Source organism: Berghia stephanieae, chromosome 1 (genome assembly GCF_034508935.2).
Source record: "Berghia stephanieae isolate SIO BIC M18660-M18661 chromosome 1, UCSD_Bste_1.3, whole genome shotgun sequence".
Classification (NCBI taxonomy): domain Eukaryota; kingdom Metazoa; phylum Mollusca; class Gastropoda; order Nudibranchia; family Aeolidiidae; genus Berghia; species Berghia stephanieae.
The window spans coordinates 13505974-13524701 of record NC_088360.1 but is presented as its reverse complement, the minus strand read 5'-3'; the positions used below and the strand labels follow the sequence as shown (position 1 = coordinate 13524701).

Sequence of the window (18728 nt, the reverse complement as noted above, 5' to 3'; positions counted from 1 at the left end):
GGGGGGGGGGGGGGGGGGGTCACATAACGCACCAAAATTCTTCAAATGTATGATCTGCCTCACGCAGCAGAGCTCTTCTTGCTTTTACAAAATATGCGATTTTCTGTAACTTCCTGCAACAGAACTTTCTCACTTCCTATTTCCCGCAAAAAGAATCAATTCCACAGATCTTAAAGATAGCTGAAATGATTTTTTTTTTAACCGTCCTGTATCAATGCTTGGCCTTGTTTTAATTTCATAAATTGATTATAACAATCTGTAACCAATGAAACGTATCTAATACGTATACCATGATTGAAAATTTTGGAATTCTATTACGACGTTTTGTTTGTTTTACAGGGTTTTACTGCGCGTGCGACACATCTTGGTTGTTGATATCAACACCACTAATAAACAACAACAACAACAACAACAACAACAACAACAACAACAACAACAACAACAAAGGGAGAAATGGGATAATAAAAAATTCCAGATTTACAATTAAAATCGCACAAGGTAAAGTGCGACAAAGGAGACTGGTTCAAGTAGATTCCACGACTTCCACGAGCATATTATATTATCAGTGACGGCTCGTAAAAAGAGGGTGTTGATACTTATCAATGTAGCTACTTTGAGATCATCTAAAAGTCTCGTCTAGACAAAACGCAGGATCTAACGAAGAGGAATGCACTCAAACTCAAATCTTTACAAAACATTACAAAATTTATTCAAAACAACAAACTATAATACATAGTACACTAAAGAGATAATTTACAAGAAAAATAAACATCTCTCAAAACTAATACTATACACTATACATTATAAATTAATTTTGACCCCCCCCCCCCCCCCCCCCCCCCCCCCCCCCCCCCGCTACTTTCAGCTAAGGTCTCGGGCCAGGAAAAATAAAACAAAAACAGAAACAAACCCCAAGTACTATAATCTGACTCCAATTAAAAAACAAACGAACAGAAAATACATGGGGAAATAATGGAATGCTGGGGTTAGAAATAACAACAAAAGTGACGTCCTCGCTCTACGCGTGAGGTATGAAAAAAACCCCCAAAAGCAACAACAACAACAACAACAACAACAACAACAACAACAACAACAAAACAACTCACAAAACGGCAGGTGCTTGAGTCCTGTGTAGCTAACATAGAATTAAACGAATGAGAATACGTACGAAGCCTAAAAAGTGTCCACCAATGAAAGCATTCAGCGCCATTTTGTTGTTGGCTGAGAATGTAGTAATTACCATTCATTCGGTATCTATGTCAACATAACGACACAAGAAAAACAACAAACAATATCAAAATCCACAATAAAATGTTTCAGAACTGTTGCGTATATTTATGGCACAACGAAGCTGTCAAAAAATGAAGTTAGAGAATGTGTGTAATCATGTATTATAATAACCTGTAATGTGTTTTCCAACCACCACATCATCTACTACTACAACCACCACCACAATATCATCACTAACACTACTACTACAACCACCAGCCCCACATCATTATCACTACCACTACTACTACACCACCACCAGCACATCATCATCACTACCACTACTACAATCACCACAACCACATCGTCATCACTACCACTACTACTGCAACCACCACCACCATATCATCATCATTACCACTATTACCACAACCACCACCACCACTACTACTACAACCACCACCACATCACTACCTCAACTGCTACAACCACCACCACAATAGCATCACTACCACTACTACTACAACCACCACAACCACATCGTCATCACGACCACTACTACTACAACCACCACCATATCATTACCATTACCACTACTACTACAACCACCACTACCACCATATCATTACCATTACCACTACTACTACAACCACCACAACCACGTCGTCATCGCTACCACTACTACTGCAACCACCACTACCACCATATCATCACCATTACAACTACTACTACAACCACCACAACCACATAATTATCACTACCACTACTACTACAACCACCACCACATTATCATCACTACCACTACTACTACTGCAACCACCACCACCATATCATCATCATTGAAATATTATTTTTTTTTTATTGAGCTTTATATAGTGCAATATCTACTAAATGTGCTCAAAGCGCTTTACAAAGGGTCCCTGGTCAACATTTAACATGTAGGACGGGACATGACGCCTGTTAGGCGATATTACAATTTTTCGGACAAAGACAACTCTGTTAACGGCCAGGTACTCATTTTACACCTGAGTACGGTGAGAGAATGTGAGTAAAGAGCCTTTTCCAAGGACTCAACTATGCGCCGAGCGCGAGGCTCGAACCCAGGACCTTCAGATCCGGAAGCGAGTGTCATACTACTAGACCACATAGCCGCATCATTACCACTACTACTACAAACACCACCACCACATCATCATCACGACCACTACTACTACAACCACCACCACCACCATATCATTACCATTACCACTACTACAACAACCACCACCACATCATCATCACTACCACTACTACTACAACTACAATCATCTCCACCACCACATCATCATCACTATTACTACTACAACTACAACCACCACCAACACCACTTCACCTCACTAACACTCAGTACTACAATCACTACCATTAGGTTTTGGAGCTTTACTTCATTTGAAATAAGGAAACTTCGGAATTGTATTTGGCATTGTGTTTATATATCATAATATAATTCTAATCAGTTATCTATTTAGAACTAGATACTATACAATATGTATGCCAAATACCACCCCAATTCCCCTTTCTTGTGTGCGGGAATTCCTCTTTCGGCATTGAAATTGAGTGTGAGAGAGTCATCACTACACACATAAACAACAGAAACAATTTAAAAACAAGACTATGACACGCAACCACTCACACACGAGGCTATACTATTTATCCTTTTCTCTATATAGAAAAGGACAAGACAAACAATAGCTTGACTCTCGCTACACTTCGCATTGATGTTTGTCGTCTCACGAGTTCAACTCTCGGTCGACCTGTCAATATTCCTTTTTGCCTCGGACGTAATCATTAATAGAATGTTGTGTGGTTTTGACCGTGAAGAAAACCTTAAGAAGTCACATTTATATCATTTTAGAGAGATCGTTTTAAATAATTTTAAGTTAAACGAGCGAGCAGCAACTTGTTTTCATGAACGGCCGATCAGCGCTTGTTTACTATAGTAACGCGATTCCCAGCCAACATCAAAATGGCGGATATTTTTCTCATCGAGGCCGCTGGTTGGTTAGCCAATAAGAGCACCGTACGGTTTCCATTGGGTAAATTCCTTGGTAGCTAAATCTTGAATGACGTTAATGGCTAATGTTTATAACACATTGGTCTCCCCCAAGTTATATTTTCACACCATGCAATACGTTTCAGTAAATACAAATGTGACCTTTCTCCCCAATACGGTACAAGACATTACTAAAAAAATTGACTCTGGAGTCTAATAAATTATAAAATATTACTTGATGAGATGAACCCATTGAGAAGGATGAATGGAGCCTATCAAAGTGTTTTAAAGTCTAAAATAGTGTAATTCCAAACATTCTCACTTAAATCTAATTTATTAGCATCTATGCGCGGCTTTGTGGTCTTGTGGTATGACACTCACCTTCGGACCGGAAGATCCTGGGTTCGAGCGGCGCATAGTTGAGTCCTTGGAAAAGGCTTCTTACTCACATTCTTTCACCTGGCCGTTAACAGCTTTGTCTGTCGGAAAAATGTAATATCGCCTGGCGGCCGTCATATCCTATCCTACATGTTAAGTATTGCTGATGGCTGGGGACACTTTGCAAAGCGCTTTGAGCACGTTTAGTGGATATTGCCCTATTTAAAAGCTCAATTATTTAATTTTGCCATTCGACATAATACCGATTCGCGGCGAAGGGTCACAAAATGAAGAGCTAATTCCTACTTTCAGACAATAAATAATTTAAGCTCTATTTTATTGCTATCTATTTACAGAAACTGCGTTGGTAGCAAAATTGAGAAATTATATTACTACACGATTCTCCTTTATTTACGTCAGCAGTTAGCATGGTTACCAAAGTTCAGAGGATTCATCCTTTGAATTCTTCCTTATAAGCTGCGAATGTTCAACCTTTCTTCAGACTCACGACACATTTTATTTTTCGCTGCTTTCCTTCCAGCAGCGATTTTTCATCATGAATTTAGTTTCGCCCATTTTTCAACTCGTATTTAGCACCCTCCTTATAGGTGAGTGAATTCTTCTTCTTCTTCTTCTTCTTCTTCTTCTTCTTCTTCTTCTTCTTCTTCTTCTTCTTCTTATATTATTATTATTATTATTATTATTATTATTATTATTATTATATATTATTATTATTATTTATTATTATTATTATTATTATTATTATTATTATTATTATTATTATTATTATTATTATTTTATTATTATACTTTATTATTATTATTATTATTATTATTATTATTATCATCATCATCATCTTTATACTATTATTATTATTATTATTATTATTTATTATTATTATATTATTATTATTATATATTATATTATTATTATTTATTATTATTATTATATATCACAATATACTTCATGCATGTAAACTCGGGGCTGACCAGTGCCATATTTAAACTTTATAAGGTCCTTTTGAAATAAAGTGTGTTTGAAATAGCGCAAGACTAGGTAAAGAGAAAATACAAGGGAAAAAAAACAAACAAACTATCCCATAAATTCAGCCAGCCAGTCTGATTTGATGGATAACTTTTGCTCTTGTATTTTTCTATCTGATTTTGTCTGGCGCTGTTTCAAACACAATTTTTCAAATCTTTTAAAAAGCAACACCATCAATATATTTTATTATTTAGAACTCGTAATTATTATTCTTCGCGTTCGTTCAGATAGTAAGTCTACTCTACTTTCCACGGATATGCTGCTGCCCTCTGGAGATCCCCCAGGCTCCCGTGGAGCTTAGTCTTCGGGTTAGTTGGGGCAGTCGGTGGCCAGTATTTTCTCCTAAGGGCAGAGAGGGTTGGGCAATTCTGTAGGATGCGTTCACCTGTCAAACTTCCTATTCCAGAGGGGGGCTGACTTGTAGCTCTCACCTTCAATTTGGTGTGGAGAGGTAGTGGTTTAATCTATTATGACCAGTTCGCATCCTAAAGATTATCACCTGCTCTTTTCTGGTCAACTGATAAAACGTATCATTTCTATTGTAGTTCGGATGCCGCTCACTGGAACAAGTTAAGAACATAGTTCTTATGATGCTCTATTTTTTGTAGCAATCTGGTTCCTTCCTTAGCAAGTGCATCTATCTGCAACTACACTACCTCTAGTGCTGCTGTGAGATGGTATCCATTGAAGGACGACATGATGAGACCTACATAATAGATCTAGGGATGCGACAAGATCTTCGATTTCTCTCTATTTGAACTCAGAGGTCTGTAGCTTCTTAAGAACCGAGAGGGCGTCAGTCAGGATTACTATTTTATATGTTGTGTTTGGATTATTTGCAAGATACGTTGCAGCTTCTCTTAATTCCGCCCCAACTTCATGTCACAGGGGCAGAGTGTAGTCCTGTTTGACGAATAATCTCAAAAAGATTTCACATCAGGGTGAATATGTGCTTAAAATTGACTTAATCTTGTTTCTTGCAAATCTTAACTCACTCATCCCTAGCCCTCTACATACATGCTGACCACTTTCACAAGAATTTTTTGTTACTTTTCAAAATTGAAACAAATAATTACACACTTAGATACTCAATCTGAAGAAAAAATGACATGCACATAGATTTATTCAGATACGATTGTCATGTAAAAAAACAAAACAACAAAACAAAACCAAAAAACAAAAAAAGAAAAAACAAAAACAAAACAACAACAAACAAACAAACAATAGTTTTAATGGCATGCATATATTTTGTCTCAAGAAAATGTAAACAAAGATGGGGTAAGAGTAAGAGTAACCAGGGCCATAATATACCGAGATAGTCGGTGTTAAGATTGAGTGAGTGAAATTTCCAAATTCTTATAATTTTGACTTTTTTTTACCCAATTTCCTCTATCTAGTTCATCCCCACATAATATCAGAGTGACGCAGTGGCTCACATATTGACATCATCCTCTTTATCTTATTTATTGTCATTAGATTTGGCATTGCAAGACCGTGTTTCAAGAGATGTTGAACACGCAGACGCTCGAATCGGGATCAACGATCCGGCATTGACGACTAATTCTGACCCTCAACCCAGCACACCAGGTACCCAAAAAACTGTGTCCGATGACCAGCATTGGGAGGACCTACATGGCCAAGATCAATTCAACTGGCTCCAGTCGCAAGAATACAAGGATGTGAATGATATGTTTGCCAACAGTGACAACTATTTCGACGTCAACTACGTGTTGAACAATGTCGGTAAGAACAACATTCTACTTCAAAGAATTATTTCAAATCACCAACACAAAAGCAGGAAAAAGAAAAGCTTGTCAAAAACAAAAGAGCATAAAATCCACAAACGTAAAAAGTTACACAAAAGGAGAAGATCTAAACATCATTCTAAAACACACACGGAATTGCCAAAACAGAAAAGACATTCACAAAATGCGTCACTTCATCATTCCCCAAATCACAAGCATCAAGACAAGGTAAACCTTAAAGCAATGGATAAGATGATCATGGCTCTGACGTTATATAAGCTGACCAGTGGTGGCGGTGATGAGAGCAGTCGTAAAAACATCAACAATATCAACACCAGCAAAAGTAAGAACATCATCAACAACAAGAAAAACAGCAACAGCATCAACAACAACATCAACAAAAACGGCGAAGGGCACGAGGTTGGCATCAAAGGAAACACGAATAATGTTCTCAAAGATAATCATGACATACACCAGAAACACGGTGTTGAGAAACGTAATAGATTGCATGACAAAGCAAAGGGCATCTTTTCAAATTCCTTAGAGCTAGATACGGCCGAATACATCAATGCAATAATGGACATGTTCGAGACCTCAATAAATTTATTACTTTTAAAATCTGGTGACTTCGTTATTGATTCTTTTCCTGATGGGTCAGACACAAATGGTATGTGGATAGACACTCCGCCAATTCATCATGAAAGGATCACCCATCAATCAAACAAGCACACGAGAAAAAGAAGATCTGCAGCGTTATATGACAGCGGTAAAAACCATTTTGAAAACATGGGGAATTCTGAGGATGAGCAAGTAGTAACGAAATCCAAAAACGAAAGTTTACGCTTTTTGAAAAATACATTAAAGAGATTAGAGCGCATTTGGTCAAAAGAGCCACAAGAAAGTGACAGAATGCAGATGAAACCAAATAAAACACGAGGAAAGTCTAGCAATGCAATCGGCGGAATTTCAAAAAGAACAGCGTACAATATTGTAGGCCGTGGTGCTGAAACTGAAAAGGGAAAATTTGAACTAAATTTCGTTCCTATTAAAGACAAACTTATAGGTAATACTCTCCGTGAAAACGTCACCAAAATCTTTGTAAAGGAAAGAGAAACAACAACTTTAACTACAGGCATTGACACAAGTGTTACTAGTCCGGTAGCGAGACATACAAAGTTTGAAATGCATGAAAAATCTATCAAAAAGCACGTGTCATTGTCAGAACAACACAATGATACCAGAAAGGATAGTGACAATACACGACAGGGGATGAACAACTCAACACTTAAATTTAAATATAAAGTTTCAAACGAATCAATCACAGAAAGGCCAAAATCTATCAATCCCATACTTTTAAACGGTTCAGTCAATTCGGGCTCTCGGATTGAATACATGGGGAGCAAGAAATGTGGGCGATTACAACAATTTTTAACCACGTTGAAGGATTTCTGGAAGTTAGCCACAAACTCTGAGAGCGGTGGTGATATAGACAGCTTGAATTATGACGCACTTAAAGCCGTGATGGCACACATCTCTAAGGGAATGAATGCAAACGTTCTGGAAAATGTGGAAAACGGACTGACAGGATGCATAGGATTACAAAGTAAATCTGCTTTACAAACGGTAGCAAGAATAAACGCAGTCTTCATGGGGAAAGAAAATTCTCGGCCTGTGCCGATTCAGAACGACTTAAAAAATAAAATTCCGTATCCGGAAGAATTCAAATCAAAGCAAGTAAAATTGAGGAATCGGAAACCATTTTCAAATCAGAGAGAATTGTCAAGATTTTCTACACTTCAAAACATCGTCAATTATAATTTCATGGGGCAAAAAACACAGGAAATATTTCGAAATAAGTTTGAATCGGTTTCTCCATTTTCTCAACAGCAAAACTATATAGAGATGTACTACCCAGCAGGACGATATTGCTCACAGATATTTAACTATTATTTAACCTCGGCAGACCTTCACAAACCACAAGAGATGCCCAATCAAAATCAAAGAGGAAATGACCATGATCAATGTCTTAATATGTGCCAGTTTGCGGCCCAGATGATCGCCAGCCGTCCTTCCCTATAGTTGAAAACATTTGCATCAAAAGACTCGTCTCAAATTTAGGAAACTGTCATTGCAATGAACTACAGATCAAAGATGATCGGCCTCAAACGAATACACAAACTGGAGGGCAGGCAGCGGAAGCTGTTCAGTACAATGATGACCCGGGCGCACAAATTAACATGCACATTGCAAAATCCAGGGAAGAACTCTTTGGCAGAGGAAAGCCAATATTTTCGCAGCCTCTAAAGAGTTTAACTGGCTATTTTAGTTCAAAAATGTCCACGAATAACAAACCGGTATTGGCTCCACAAGAAAAGGAAACCCCCGACGTCATTATATCCCAGTGGGATGAATTCAAAAGACGGAACGCCATACACATTGAAGACACCAAACGGCGTAAGTAAAACGCGTGGTTATTTTTCGGGCAACCTACAGATTGAAAAGAACAATCAAAACGCGCTGCAACTTCAACCCAGTTTTGCAGGTAATGTTGGACATAATTTGCAAAATTTGCAAAATTCGAAACTCCCTTTGTATATTCCCACAAACGCAAGCCCAATCAAATCAGCAGCTCCTCCAAAGACCGCGCTAGGAAAACAACGAACTTCTTATCCTCCGTCGAGGCTACCATTTCCGGCTGTAAGAGATAATATACAGACGCCGCGGATTGACTCCAGTGCTTCTATAACCAGAAAAGGGAAAATATTGGAACCATTGTATCAATTCTATAACCCTCTTGTTATTTTACTGACACCCCCTAGAAAATAACGATGAAGCTGCCGTGTCAATCTATCAGCTACAATTTTTGCTTCTTTATCGTCTGTTTACTTGAGACAGCTTAGTGGAGCATGCGGCTTTCTCTGGTTATAATATAATGTCATTGGGAAAATAAGATGATCGATTAGAAAGATAGATTGTTAAAAAAGGGTAACAGAAGCCAGTTAAGATATAAATATAATATAAAAAGGAAGCATTTACTCACTCATTGTGCATTAAAAAAATTTGAGCTTTATAGTGTGCATTAAAACAATGCAAAACAAACGATGCCTTCTTCATGGAACCACTCACAGACATACATACACACACACACACACACACACACCCACACACACACACACACACACACACACACACACACTCAGAAATAAAATGAAAAAAAAAGAAGAAGAGAGAAACGAAAGAAATTCAATGCTGATAATAATAACAAAAACAGGAACATTTCTTCGATGTGAACAATACGATTTTGACTAAAAATTACTTCTGTAAATTAAAAGTCAGCTTAAACTAACCAGATAGTACGGCTATGTGGTCTAGTGGTATGACACTCGCTTTCGGATCGGAAGGGTTCGAGCCTCGCATAGTCGAGTCCTCGGAGAAGGCTCTTTACTCACATTCTCTCATCGTGTAAAATGAGAACCTACCTGGCGTTGTCTCTGTCCCAAAAAAAAAAATGTATTATCGCCTGACAGTTGTTATGTTCCGTCTAAATGGTAAATGTTGCTGTTTGCCAGGGACCCCTTGTAAAGCACATTGAGCACATTTAGTGGATATTGCCTATATAAAAGCTCATTTTTTAAAAATATGACTCATAACATAAGAAATAAGAATAAATAAAGAAGAATAATAATTAAAAAACAAAACAAAAACGCGGAAACCCGTGAACCCGCCGACAAAAATGCTACAAAACTTTAGTCAGACCAATAGTAGAATATGGTAGTTGTGTATAGGACAACTAAACTAAAACATCCATCAACAAAATTGATCAAGCTTAGAACAGAGCGTGCCGATTTGTACGTGGCAATTACAACAGAAACACCAGCGTCCCAAAGATGATGGCAGAAAAAAACAAACTGGGCCTTTTCAGTGGACAGTATGACAAAATAAAAATAAATTGAAAACGTTATTTAATGGTCATAGTGGGCAAATTATAACCCCGACAAAAAATAATTCCGAAAGAATTGTCGAAAGGAGGAAAATCTCATCATCCCCCATTCAAAAGTAAATGACTTGGTTGGACGAAAACAAGAATATAGATCGTTCCCATTGTTTTGTTTTTGTTTTTAAGGAATTTACGGCGCTTGCAACACATTAAGGTCATATCAGCGCCAGTAAAAAGGAAGAAAATTAGTTAGTAAAAAGTTCTAGAATTACAATTAACGCACCCAAGAAAAGGTAAGACAAAGGGGAATTGGTTCAAATAGGAAACATATGTAGATTCCAAGAGCACACTATGAAAGTACTTAGTTTGAGATCACCTGAAAGTCTCATCCAGACACAAGCATAGGTCCCCACTAAGAGGAATATACTCAAATGTTTACAAATCATATGTTAAAAATGAAAAGAATAACATTAGATAACAGAGAGATGATTTACAAGGAAAAAAATATAACCTCCCAAAACTATAATCTATACATTCGACTGTTTCCCTCCCAGCCAAAGACTCCGGTCAAGGTCAGGACAAAACCAAGCAATCTCACTCCAAGACAAAGACAGAAAGCAATTGGAAAATAGATAAAGGAGGATAGAAGACACATTAAGTCCCTCCCTGCCCACTATGGGAGGTAGGAACCCCACCCAGAGATCGCTCCCATTGAATTTACAAGTTAAATATCTTTTTAATTCAGAAAAGTGAGTGGAGCAGGCACTTATGTCGATAATAACAAGAAATGAAGTGCGTAGGAAAGTGCCAAAAAGGAACAGAGAATAAAAACTTCGCGGCGGCGATGGGGGCGACCTTACTGGTACGACAACGGCTGGCCGGGGAGATCGTGACTATACCGTATGAGCTATCCACGAGCCGTGAACACCGCCTGGCCGGGGAGATTATGACTCTACCGTTCGAGCTATCCAAGACTCCACATCTCCCCGGCCAGGCGGAGTTGTCGTACTAGTAAGGTCGGGGGTTCGAGCCCCCATCGCCGCCGCGAAGTTTTTATTCTCTTTTGTCTTCTGACACTTTCCTACTCACTTCATTTCCAGTTAAATATCGTACTCTGGAAAAACATTTAACTTAAAAATTTGGCCAGAAAACTCGTCCTTCAAATATCGATCGATTCAAATGACCCTCATCTTGGCGAAAACTTTCAAACATGGGACTTCCGAGAAGTTGCAATCCTGCAGAAAAATCTAGACTTTTCCATAACTTCTCGAGAGATCACCATTGAAATGAGATATCGTGAGAGTAAACCCGGGAAATTGTTTAATCTGGGTCGTGTTTGAGTTTCGGAATAAATTATGTGAACTTTATTCCTAATTTTAACTGTTGTGAAAAGTACGGAGAATCAATTTTATGTATTTTCGTTCTGAGAGTAATAATAAGCAACGTAAAGTTATCAAGTAGAGATAAATTTTAAAACAATAAAAATACTTGTACAGAGAGATCATACAATTTTCACCCCCCCCCCCTCCCCTCCCCCCCCCCCCCCCCCCCCCCCCCCCAGTTCAAACAAGAATTATATATTTTTCTTTCAATAATATGATCCCATCGTGCAAATTTTAATCTTCTTTTATGCTAAATTTAGTGCATATAAATATCTGTAAAATTAGCTGGTGGCGTGTTTTAGTTCGGACAATGTCTGGAATTTCTCACCACACTGAAAATAAAGACCATCATCAGTTTATGAAAATCTCATTTTGTTGCTTTATTTCCTGAGTTTTTTTCTTCTTCTTGTTTTCATTTATTACTATTATTGCAACAGCATGTGTCAGTGATATGGGTAAAAAAAAAAAGAAAAAAAGGTAAGACAAAGGGAGGGATTTAAACAGAATAAAAACTAAAGGCGCTACTGATTCACCATCTCAACGTGCTTCTCAAGATTTCATTTAATCCTTTACCATGCAAGATAAGCATGATTTTTGTACTAGCATTAATAACATCCGTCAATGCCCATATTAGGTACTCATTCATACTCGGGCCGAATGGTGTCGGGTGTAGACAGTGCCTTACCCAAGGATACAGCGCGGGGGTAGGGGTTTTGCAATCATTGTCACCCATCCTGGTACTTACTGACCGCTACTGGCTATTACATCGCTTGGATTTAGTTACAAGATGATGTTTTTTTGTTTTGTTTTTAAGGGTTTGTAACACATTTAGGTTATATCAGCGCCAGTAAAAAGGGAGAGTATGGGATAGTAAAAAGTTCTATAATTACAATTAACGCACGCAAGAAAAGGTAAGACAATGGGGAATGGTACAAATAAGGAATTGGTGTAGATTCCAAGAGGATACCATCAATGTACTTAGCTTGAGATCACCTAAGAGTCTCATCCAGACATGAGCACAGGTCCCTACGAAGAGGAATACACTCAAATGCTTACATTATAAATTCAAAACAACAAATATGTACAATAATACATAACAGAGAGATGATTTACAAGGAAAAAAAATATCATATCACAAAACTATAACTATACATTTGACTGTTTCCCTCTCAGCCAGGGTATCCGGCCAGGCCAGGACAAAACCATGTAATCTCATTCCAAGACAAAGCCAGAAAGCAAGTTGGAAAACAAATATAGGGGGACATAAGACGACTATGGATGGGAGGAAAGGAACCCCACCCAGTGTTACAAAATGAGATTCTTCGCTTGTTTTTGTTGGGGTTTTACAACGTTTGCGACACAATTAGATCATTTCAGTGCCAGAAAAAAGGGAGGAGACAGAGGATAAATTGTGAATCTGAAGGTACTTTGTTTTTGGTTTTAAGCATTTTACGGCGTTTGCAACACATTTAGACCATAATCTAGGTCATATCAGCGCCAGTAAAAATGAAGAAAATTGGATAGTAAAAACATTCTAGATGTACAATTAAAAGGACTGGAAGAAAAAGTAAGACAAGGTGGAATGGTTTAAATAAGGAACAGATATAGATTCCAAGAGCACACTATCAGTGTATTCAGTTTGAGATCACATTAATGTCTTACCCAGACACCAGCACAAGATCCCACTAAGAGTACACTCAAATATTTGCAAATCATATTATTTAAAAATGACAGTACATAACAGAGATGATTTACAAGGAAAAAATATCATCTTCCAAAACTATATCTATACATTCGACTGTTTCCCTCCCAGCCAAGGACTCCGGCCAGGGTCAGGACAAAACTAAGTAATCTCATTCCAAGACAAAGACAGAAATCAAATGGAAAACATATATAGGTGTATATAAGACACAGTAAATACCTCCCTGCCCACTATAGGAGGTCGGGAACCCCACCCAGGAATCTGAAGTTAAAGACACCAACGAAAAAGCACGACAATGGGGACTTGTTCAAATAGAGAACAGAAGATTCCACTAGCAATCCACCAAAAAGCTTATTTTTACAGTACCAAAATGCCCCATTCAGGTACAAGCAAAGTATCCCGCTATGATTCACTGAAATGTTTTCAAAATGCAATTGATGAAAAAGAAAACAGAGAGACGATTTACAAAGAAAAATAACATCATCTCTCAAAAAAAAATTAAAAAAATTGAAAAGCTGCTTTACATTTGACTGTGTCCCTCCCAGCTAAGGATCCTCCCCAGAATCAGGAAAATAATGGAGAAATCTCAATCCAGAAGAAAGTCAGACAGCACCATGGAAAGGGAAAACACAATATTAATATAGGGGAAGGAAAACACAGTACGCGACTTCTCTGCCCACCATGGGAGAGTCAGAAGACCCCACTAAGAAGATGAGATTTCTTACTGCTGATTCAAACTCACACCTCATGCGATATCCCCGTATTTTTGGGCTGTTTGTGTATCACCCCGTTTACGAAACCTTTTCAACAACCAACAGTACGAAGACCTGCCAGCTTGAAAATGTTAAAAAATCGTAATTTTTGAGGTATAAAAATTGTAGTCGCTATAGTTAACTTTTAAAAGGTCAACATTTTACCCTCATAATGATTAAATAACACTTCAAAATCCTTAAAATTATGTAGTCTGACATCAACTTTCATTTTCAATAAGTTTTAATGGCATTGAGATGCTCATGAAGCTAGGAAATTCCAAGATAAAATGTCGTAAATATACGCATTTTTCGTACTAGAATGCAGGTCTAAGTATGTAAACGCAGATGGGAATTTTCTTTAAAATAGGATTTTTCACTCGAGGCGATGGGGCAGCATGGCTCAGCAGTATGGTCTTTGCTTTGTATCCAAAAGGTAATTAGTTTGATCACCCGTTGTACTGTGTGGCCTTGAGCAATCCATCTCGTCCTAGTTCCATTTGCGGCACTGCACTGCGGCTGATGTCTGGGTTATTCCAGTATTCCCTTGGAATAGACCCTAAAGACAGACAAATTTCCCCATTTGATGAAAAAAGGGAATGTTATCTTTATATGCCTATATGCTGGTCTGACATCCAAATGCAATATGGGCCTCATTTAACATTGTTGCACTGGACATTATTTTGTGTAATTTTTTGAGATTTTCATTATAACAATGAGCTCATGATGTATTGGGTTATCAGACCTGCAAATAAGTGCACGTTGCCTTAAGGCTTAAGGAAAATTAGTTTATTTCATCCCAGCTAAAGTGATGAGATTTACTGTTATAATATTATAATAGATGCGAGAGTAAAATACAAACTATGACGCTATTTCAATACGAAGCAGAAATCAGAGCCATTCGAAACATTACAAGAAATACAAAAAAAAAAAAATAAAAAAATATCGGATCGGAAGGTCCTGGGTTCGAGCCTCGTGCTCGGCGCATAGTTGAGTCCTTTGAAAAGACTCTTTTCTCACATTCTCTCACCGTACTCAGGTGTAAAATGAGTACCTGGCCGTTAACAGTGTTGTCTTTGTCCGAAAAATTGTAATATCGCCTGACCTACATGTTAAATGTTGCTGTTGACCAGGGAACTGTTGTAAAGCGCTTTGAACACATTAAGTGGATAATGCGCTATATAAAGCTCAATTTATTTTAATATGAATCAATTAAAAATCCTCTCTTGCGGTTATACCAAAGCTGTTAAAAATCGTAATATGTTGTTTCAAAACTTGTGTCGTGTTTTAAAAATTTCACTTCAAATACACATTACAAAGATGTTGTCGACGGTCAATTTTTAAATAAAATATTTCACTGGATAGACTTTAAAAAGTGAAAGTAATACATTCGAATACAGTTTCCTTGAACTTGAACTCATTCGAATATCCCAAATTTTTTCCTTATTATTTTTAGTTGTCATTCCATTCCTTACTTGAACTAATTTCACCTAGCCAATGTAAAAAAGGATTTGATTAATTCAAGGTTTTATTTTAATGCACCCTGTTATTTCGACCACCGAAGATTTACCGTTACATTGACAGTTACGTTTGTGTACAATATGATACACATGCATACACACAGGCACTCACACACTCCATTGTCATTTCGCATAATTGACACCTCTCTTACTTATTCTTATCACTTCGCCATTCATTCTAATTTCAATGCCACATGCCATGATTTGCTACTAGTTGGCTACGTCATTAAATGAATGATGTGATACAGGAACCTTCTCCCAATAAAGTAAATAATAATTATAAATTTCCCTTTAATAGTCCTCATGCGGAAATTTGTCTTAGGGTTTATTCAATGGGAATACTGGAATAACTCCGGTGTCAGCCGCAGCACAGCGCTGCAAATTGAGCTAGGGAGGTGGCTTGTTGATGGCCACATGCCATGGTGTATATTCGAACTAGGTATCTTTTGGGTACGAAGCAAAGACCATACTGGTGAGGCACAAGCGTCAAGTACAAAGACTTTTGAAAAAAAATAATTAAAATTTAGCCTTATATAGCGCAATATCCACAAAATGTGCTCAAAGCGCTTTACAAGGGGACCCTGGTCAACAGCAACATTTAACATGTAGGACGAGACATGCGCCTGTTTGGCGATATTACAATTTTTCGGACAAAGGCACCGCTGCTAACGGCCAGGTAGGTACTCATTTTACACATGAGTACAGTGAGAGAATGTGAGTAAAGAGCCTTTTCCAAGGACTCAACTATGTGCCGCGCGCGAGGTTCGAACCCAGGACCTTCCGATCCAAAAGCGAGTGTCATACCAATAGACCACATCCGCACAAAGACATCATGCTGAAAGTAATCGCATCAAATAGTTCTTCCTTCACTCCTTCAGAGCTGCAAGGCTGGTGTAGCGGGAGTAATTGCTTGCTACCCCTTGGATAGGACACAGGTTTATTGTAAAGAACTTTCCACCAGATCTAACAAATACAGATTCCCCATCATTCCTGGGTGGACAGTGGGGTCAAAAAAGAATCTCTACTTTGCCCTTAGCCTGTAAAGCGAATACCTAATAATTGAGCTAGAGGGACCAACTTCACATCAAAGACCCGTTTAAATATCTTTAAATATTTGAAATGAAAAAAAAAAAATTTAATGAATAGCAGTCCTTCAGAGGCATGAAGCCCAAGGAGCCAGGGTTTATCCCGGTTTCTATGGCATGAAACAGACAATAACAATTGCTTGCTACCCTTTGAATAGGAAGGTAGTCTATCACAAAGTACTTTCATGAGATCTGACAGACTTAGCTACCCAATCACAACCCCTCCGACTATCACTATCCCTCCCCCCCCCCCCTTTCTACCACTTACATTACATCAGAAAAAGGGGCAAGTTGGAACAATGCAATGGTTTATTCCTCTGTTCCCCTCTCCTCTGCCTCCATCTATTCTAACCCCACCACTCTCAGCCACTACCACTACTAAATGCTCTTCAAAACCTAGTAATAGTAAAGCACCGTCCCAATCAGGGACGGCTGGTAATAATGGGCAGGGTGGGCAAATACCAGCCTGTTTTTTTCAAGTTATATGCTGTATTACCAGGTCCGAAATAATCAAATTTAAATTAGATAATTTCAAAAGTTACTACTTAAACTTGATACTTCGTACTGAAATCAATTTGTGTGTATTTTTGATAGATTGCGAATCACCATGCACCCCGTAATGCATAATCCAGGAAATGCTCCTGTTCTTTTTATCACCCCCCCCCCCCCCCCACCCCAACCACTCCACACCACTCCGCCCACATCGTCATCTCATCGTCACGTCGCCTGACGGTGAACTAACTCCGATTTTTGCTGTCTGGCCTCTCTAGTACTTGGTCGGGCGAATTCGAATGAGCCCACCTTATTAACCAGTTAAAACTAAATAGAGATTTTGGCAAACGAACTTTTTCTTATTTATTGCCTTACTTGTGCTGGTGGTACCATTAATGTAATGACTTTGGAAGGTTCCAGTATTGAATTAAATGTATTAATTTACTAATATATCAATTTATTATTCATTTATGTTGTTTTTATATATTTGTTTATCCATTTAAATTATTTCTTTTTTTTTCTCGTTTTCTTTAGTGTTTCTCAAAACTCATTTATTTAAATTGTTTACTTATTCGTTCTTTTTATTTTTATTTTTGTTTTTAAACTAATTAATTTGTTAGTTTTTTTTCAAATTCTTTAAGTTATTACCGCTGTATTTTTAAAAGAAAATTTTTGCCAGACTAAATATTTTTTCAAAACAATGTAATTTTCTATTTTATTCCCTTTAATAAAACAAAACACTTTTATTCGAAAGTCACGACTAAATAAATATATAAAAAACAACCACTATTTTGATTTTCTCATCTCAACAACTGAATTAGTATAATATATGAGATGTACTCTTCTGAGAAAGGAGTGAGTTGAATTCTAAGTAAGGAAATAAATACGTTTAAGGCAAGGGTGGGCAGATTCCGTACTTGCCCGTCCTGAATCTAATACATAGGCTACATAAGATAGTTCGCGATGAAGAGGCGGGAAGCAAGGGTTGGTTGGGGAAGGAGCAAGGATAACAGTGTAGTGTCGTTATTGTGATAGTCTAACGAATGCATGCATGAGGAGAGATTGGTGACATTATTTTGTCTTTATTGTAATATCGTATGGTAATCATCATTGTCGACGACATCGTCGTTGTCACCATCACCCAATGATGAAAATGCGCCTTATAAATGTCATGTATTATTATCATTATCATCATCATCATCATTATGCGTCTATATATATATATATATATATATATATATATATATATATATATATATATTATATATATATATACAGAGCTGCCAACCTACTGCAAAAAATGCGGAATTGTACGCATTTTCAGTGATTGTACACTTGTACACATTTCCCCCAAGATTGTACCCATTTTCAGTGTGCAGAGTCACTTCAGTTTTCTTTAGTTGTAATTCATATTATTACTAGCCTATTGAGAAACCTTGGTGACCAAGTAGAT

At 37.6% G+C, this 18728-nt stretch overlaps 1 protein-coding gene across 1 annotated transcript; it reads left to right on the top strand.

Annotated features, from left to right (window-relative positions):
* Positions 1-4132: 4132 nt before the first annotated feature.
* On the top strand, positions 4133-8540 carry LOC144968361 (uncharacterized). The gene is made up of 2 exons (XM_078906642.1): positions 4133-4227; positions 6140-8540. The coding sequence occupies exons 1-2, from the start codon at positions 4176-4178 to the stop codon at positions 8485-8487; spliced, it is 2400 nt and encodes a 799-aa protein (XP_078762768.1). The 5' UTR covers positions 4133-4175; the 3' UTR covers positions 8488-8540.
* The last annotated feature ends 10188 nt before the right edge of the window (positions 8541-18728 follow it).